This window comes from Corvus hawaiiensis, chromosome 20 (genome assembly GCF_020740725.1).
Source record: "Corvus hawaiiensis isolate bCorHaw1 chromosome 20, bCorHaw1.pri.cur, whole genome shotgun sequence".
NCBI lineage: Eukaryota > Metazoa > Chordata > Aves > Passeriformes > Corvidae > Corvus > Corvus hawaiiensis.
In genome coordinates this window covers 6,148,792-6,155,138 of record NC_063232.1, presented here as the reverse complement: position 1 = coordinate 6,155,138, position 6,347 = coordinate 6,148,792, and the positions used below count along the sequence as shown (strand labels likewise).

At 62.4% G+C, this 6,347-nt stretch overlaps 1 protein-coding gene across 1 annotated transcript; it reads right to left on the bottom strand.

The window, feature by feature from the left end:
- Positions 1-701: 701 nt before the first annotated feature.
- Positions 702-2,633, bottom strand: HSPB1 (heat shock protein family B (small) member 1). Its single transcript, XM_048324408.1, has 3 exons — positions 2,147-2,633; positions 1,267-1,330; positions 702-1,048 (listed from the first exon to the last, which is right to left on the bottom strand). Exons 1-3 carry the CDS (start codon positions 2,505-2,507, stop codon positions 889-891), a joined length of 585 nt encoding a protein of 194 aa, XP_048180365.1. The 5' UTR covers positions 2,508-2,633; the 3' UTR covers positions 702-888.
- Between the last annotated feature and the right edge of the window lie 3,714 nt (positions 2,634-6,347).

Genomic DNA, 6,347 nt, shown 5'->3' with positions numbered 1-6,347 from the left:
AACCCACCCCCTCTTCAGCCCCCCGGCAAGGCTGCGGCCCCTCAAACAATGGGGTGGAAGGAAGGGGGAGCACGGGGGGGCAGGGCTGGGCCTCAAGGGGCTGCACCGCTGGGGCGAGTTCTTGCCCATGAAGCCCCTATTTGCCCTCTGATCCGAAAGGGGTGGGTGTGTGTACTTGTTTTTCCGGGGTGCAGCATCCCAGAATAGGGACACTGGAGTGTGGAGACCCCAAATATTCTGATAGGACATGGGATAGCCAGAGTGTGGGAGAGTAGTGATGAGGGGACTCACTGTGCTGAGATCTGGGATTTGAGACACCTGGGATGTAGGAGACCCAGGCTGTGGAAAACTGGAATGCCGGAGACCTGGCATGTGAACAAGAGGTGTTGGAGAGCTGGGATGTAAAGCCCCCAGGATGCCAGAGGTTTGGATATGGAGAGCTGAGATGTAGGAGACCCAGACGTGGGAAATCCAGGATAGGGAGACTCTCAGGGTGTGAAGGTCTGGGACACGGACCCCAGGATGCTGAGCCCAGGTTGTAAAGACTTGGGATGTGGAGCCCTGGGTTGCAGAGCCCCCAGGTGCTGAGCAGGGCTCGGGGACCCTCCTGCTGACCCCTCTGGCCCCAGGCAGCCCCATCCCGGTGCAGCTTCCACCAGGAATGTCACAGCCATGGGGGACGGACATGGCACAGGGACGGGTTTCTTTCACCAGCTTTTATTCCAGCTGATTCTGTCGGTTCCTTCACATTTATTCAAGGCACTCAGTGGCAGGGCGAGTATAAAATCAACAGTAAAAAGGGGGTGGGTGTGAGGGGGCAGCTGAGGGTGGGGGCGGGGGGCAGCAGCGGCTTCTCCTCTTCCTCCTTCTCCTCCTCCTCGGTGCCGCCTACTTCTTGGCTGGCTCCTTGGCTTGGCTCTCCACGGTGACAGGGATGGTGATTTCGGCAGACTGGATGGCAGGTTTGGGCAGGGGGGCCTCCACCGTCAGCATTCCATCGGGAGACAGCGAGGACCGCACGGCCGTGGCTTCCACACCAGGGGGAAGGCTGGGAGGGGAGGAGAGGGGAGGGGGAGGTCAGGGCTGCAGCACCAACCCAGGGGATGCAATGCTCAGCCCCAAATCGCTGCCTCTCCCACTCTCAGTTTGGCTGAGCAGCATTCCCGGTTTGGCCAGTGGGCTTTGGAGGGCGTGGGTGGGTGGGAAAAGGTCCCCAAAGACGTCAGGGGGCTGCAGCAGGTGTCTCCCCTCCTCCCTCGTACTCACGTGTATTTTCGGGTGAAGCACCGGGAGATGAAGCCGTGTTCATCCTGCTTCTCCTCGTGCTTGCCTGCAAGGAAACAAAACCCCGTGAGGGTTGGAAGGGGCTGGCTTGGTGGGAACCTTCCTGCCCCACCCCAGCACTTGAGAGGGGCTGATTCTGCCCGTCCTGGGGTTTTTTGTTTTTGTTTTTTTTGTTGTTGTTGTTTTTTTGCCACAATATCAGCCTGGAACAACTTGGGGGGACCAGGAGCTGTGGGGCCACTCCGGATGCACGCCCCAAATTTAAGGGGAGGAAAGTACAGTGCCAGGAGCTGGGGGGTGGCCAAAGGGGTCCAACAGTGGCCAGCTGGCCCCACAGCTGGGCAGGGCTGGAGACTGAGCACCCCCCTCTCCCTGGGGCTGCACCCCAAATTCATCTGGCTGGTGATTTGCCCCCATTCCTTGCAGGACCCCCTCACCCAGCAGGAAGCACATCCTGGCCTCGTGCCACAGCTCTGGGCTTTGTCACGGCATCCAGGGTGCTGTGGGGGAGCGCAGAGGCTGCAGGGCTGGTGACACCCCACATCACCCCCGGGGCTCTCTGTGGCTCCAGCCAGGGGGTCCCTCCCTGCATCCTTCTGGAACAGCAGCAAGGGGTCAATATATGGGGCTGGGGGGGTCTCTGCACCTGAATGCACCCCAAGACTGAGCTGTAGTGCTGGGCCTTCCTCTGTGCCTTGATTTTCTCTTTCCCTTTCCCTTTTTCCTCTTCTCTCCTCTCTTCTCCTCCCTCTCCTTCTGCTTTTCCTTCCCTCACTTCCCATCCCTTATTCCACTCTTTTTCCCCCAGCAAGCTCCAGGGGGGCAGCTGCCCCATCTCGGGAGACCCCACCCCAGCACCCACCGGTTATCTCCACGATGTTATCCTTGGTCTTGACCACCAGCTCCTCAGGTGCGAAGTGGTTGACATCCAAGGTGACCTTCCAGCTGTCGGCGGTCTGGCGGATCTCGGAGACGCCGCTGCTGAGCTGGCGGGTCAGCGCCTGGCTGAAGGGCGAGCCGGGCACCGGCATCAGGGCGCTCTCCCGGGGCAGCAGGCGGAAATATCCCGGCCAGGCGCTGCCGCTGGGCCACTTGTACCAATCCTCGGGGATGTGGGGCATCCCAAAGGACTGGTCGAAGAGGCGGCTGCCATGGTACCAGTCGCGGAAGGGGTCCCAGCTGGGGCTGCGCAGGAAGGTGAAGGGGACGCGGCGCTCGGCCATGGCGTGTGGGGCTGCCGGGGGGGGGCGGCCGGCAGGGCCTTATGAAGAGGGCCGGGGGTTATTTTTAGCCCGGCTGCTCGGCTGGCTATTAATGGAAATTGCGGCAGCCCTGGGGAAGGGACGAGAAACTTGCCCGGGGTTGGGGCGGCCACACGCAGCCGCAGTGGGAGGGGGCTGGCAGCCTGCAGGGCCCCCCCCTGCCAAGGAAATGTCCATCCCCCTCTCATCGCGAGAGGCTTGGCCTGGCTGGGAGTGATGGATGGCCCTTGGAGCGGCTCCCGGCCTCTCCTGCCTGCTGCCCGGAAAACAATCCCCAGGATGCGGCCCCGTGGCAGCGTGAGAAGGGGGCTGGGGCCGGGCCAGCGCCTCGGGAATGGCCGGATGAGTCAGTGGAGGAGGCTGTGCGTGGCCCTGCTCTGCGTCAGCACCAGCCAGAAGGTTCTGGAGCCCCCCAGCTCCTGGTCACCCACCAGCCAGAAGGTTCCAGAGTCCCCCAGCCCTCTGGCACCCCAGTGGCTCCAATGCTCTGCACCGAGGTGGGGAACCCCAGCACCAAGTTGGGGTGAGGCTGCTCCAGTCCCCCTGGGTGGGGTGTCCCTGAGGTCTATGGGGCTGGTGAGGGTCTTGGGGGCCAATGGGACCTGTAGGGGTTGGTGGGGGCTTGCAGGACCTGATGGGGGCCAGTGGGGATCAGGGGGACTGGGGGGCTGGAAGGGGCAGCATCCTCTCGTCCGAACGAGTCTCTCCACACACCTGGCACCCAGGAGGGGATTCCCATTTGGTGCCAAGCTCCCATCCTGGGGAAGGGCTGTTTTCCAGCTCAGTGAGCCTGGCAGCTCTGGGACCCCATCACCTCCGCCCAGTTCTCCTCTGTCCCCAGATTTGCCTTGGAGAAGACAGCTGAGTGGGTGGCAGCTGAGCCCTGACACACTCAGTGCATGGATGAGTGACCTCCAGGAGTGGGTGGGGGGGCGGGATGCAGCAGGGAATTTCGGGGTGTCCTTTGCCTGAGGCAGAGCCCAGTGCTGACTCTGGAATGGCAGCGAGGGGGAAGGGGCTGTAGGGAGCTGAGCCATGTGGGGCTGGGGGCTGCATCCTGTGGCGCTGGGGCAGGCCTGGGAGGGGAACCAGGGGAAGAAAGGTCACTGGGGAGGGGACGGAATGGGAGAGATGCGGGGAAACGAGAGGGACGTGGGAGGGAGGGGAGAGATGCGGGCAGGGATGCCAGGAGGGATGCAGGGAAATGGGAGGGATGCAGGGAAATGGGAGGGATGCAGGCAAGGATGCAGAGAAAGATGCAGGGAGGGATGCTGGGAGGGAGGGGAGGGATCAGAGGAGGGATTCAGGGAGGAATGGAAGGGTTGCAGGTGGGAACGCAGGGAAATGGGAGGGATGGGAGGGATACAGGCAGGAATGCAGGGAGGAGCAGGGAAGGATGGGAGGGATCGGGAGAGGGATGCGGGAGGTATGGAATGGATGGGAGAGCTGCAGGCAAGTGGGAGGGATGCAGGCAGGGATGCCGGGCTATGGGGGAGAGGGGAGGGATGCAGGGATGCAGGCGGAGATGCAGATAAGGATGCAGGGAGGGATGGATGGGAGCTGGCAGGCAAATGGGAGTGATGCAGGGAAGGATGCAGAGCCAGGAGGACGGCAAGGAGCCGGGGAGGATGCAGAGGGAGGTGTTCCCAGAGGGATCCCCACACACAGAGCAGGATCCTCGGTGGGATCAGACACAAAACTCGCGGTGCTGCTCCACATGGAGCCAGAGGGAAGAGCAGGATGGATCCGCAGGGAGCCGGACGGAGGGAGCAGGATAACCTTGCCGTTCTCCCGGCAGGAAGAAACCTCTCAGTGGCTAGCAGGGTCATTTACAATATATACTGTATATTTATTATAATTGCACCAGCTCACGGAATCTACAGCTGTACTCACAACCCAGAGAGAGAGCGCACGCGCGACAGGAAAATACTGAAGTATTTCTACAGAGTATTTGTTCCAGTTGGCTCCCTCCGCGGCAGGAGACAGAGACTGTAAAAGAGGAAGACTGGAATTTTTCCCTGATGTGCTGGCTGGTCCGCGGCGCCGCTGCAGTCGGGTCTCGGGTTTTTGGGAGCCGCGGCCCCACAGGGGCTGCAGGGCTGGGGCTGCGGCCACTGGGGAAATCCCCCACTGCTGGCTTGGGTTCCGATGTTCACAGGGGATTCCCCCACATCCCAGCAGGGTTGGGGGGTCCAGCGGCCAGTCTGAGCTTCCCATGGGGCGATGTGGGGGACGGGGGCTGTGGGGCAGCAGCTGGAATTGCTGGGATGGTTTTCCAAGTGCGTGGCTCAGGGTTTGTAGGGATGCTGGGGGAACTCATGTCCTCCACCTCCCCAGGCTCCAGGAGAACAGGACCCTTTGTCTCCTCCTCCTGCCACAGTCCAATCTGGAGCTGCCGCCCTGCCCACGAGTGTGCCCCTCCTTACCTGTTCACCCCATTTCTAACAGCTCTGCTCGTTCAGGTGTCTTTGCCAGCAGGTGGGTGGGACACCCAGGGGCTGGCACCCATCACTGCCCAGCTCCTGGGATTTTCCTCCAAGGGCTGGTGAATCCTCAGCCTCTGGCTGAGCCTGGTCCCTCGACATGCCGGGTTTGGGAGGCCGACCCCGAAGTGCCCCTTCACTCCCATCTCTGCCCTCCCGGGCCCCCTGGCTCATCAGGCCACGGCTAACGAGGCTGTCTCATTACAGCTGAGCTGGACTCCAAAGGATCCCTCCCGATCCTGGCTGGCTGCAAACCAGCAGCGAGCGGGACGGCCAAAGCCTGGCTTTACATCCAGGGGCAGCGGGTTAATCCGGGCAGCTGCTCTCCCACCCAGGGAGGCTCATCCCCATTGTCCTGCTCCAGCCGTCCGGAAAACGCGGGGCCACCAGCATTAAACACCAACCACTCCGGGGGGCCAGGACTGTCCTCAGAGCCCGGGGGGGCTTTTTTTTTTTTTGGGAAATCAGCAAAATCCTGCAAAAGCGGGGCTGCGGGCCAAGCCTGGGACCCTCCTGCCTCTCTCTTCCCATAATTCAGTTAAAAAAGCAGCCACTTTTCCCCAGAGCAGGAGGGGTCTGGGGCTGCGAGCCCAGAGGTGAGACGGGCCATGCCGAAGCTGGATGCACCCCCAGGGGTGGAAAACCCCCTGCCCAGCCCCGGGCCCTGCAGCTCCCTCCTCCCGGGGGTGACGGCTCGGTCCGCCCCAGACTGGGTGGGGTGGGCGTGTGCCAGGGCCGGCTCCTGAGCTGGGATGAGCAGCGTTTTTCCCCTGGATCTCCTCGCTTGGGAAGAGACTTGCAGGTGCTGCCGGCTTTGTTCATCCATGGCTCGGCGTGTGCTCAGGTCTGAGGGGACCCCAAAATGTTTTGCGGTGCCTCTGTCCCCCGCTGTGACACCCTGGGGACATCTTCGCTGGGGGAAACAGGGTCTTGCTCACCTCTGGTTGGCACCACACCCTCCAGCTGAGCCTGCCCCCCCCCCCCCCCCGCCCACCTCCCCGGGATGCTCTTGTGCTAAAAAACAGTCAAACCAAACCAGAAAAGCAGAAGGGGGTGCCCCAGGGGTGTCCCCAGCCACCCCCACCCACTAGCCCAAGGTCTCTGCAGAGCATTTGTTCCCTCGCTCTGTACTCGCCCATCCCACCCCGCCCCACCCCGGCACTCGCAGAAATAAGAAGATATCCTCCCCTTCCCCATCCCGACCCCAAAACACCCCGGAGCGGGGGGAGCCGCCCCTTCCCAGGGCGTTGCAAGGACCCATTTGAGTTCCCGTCCGTGCTTTCCCCCGCTGCCAGGTCCATCCTTAGCATCCCCCGGC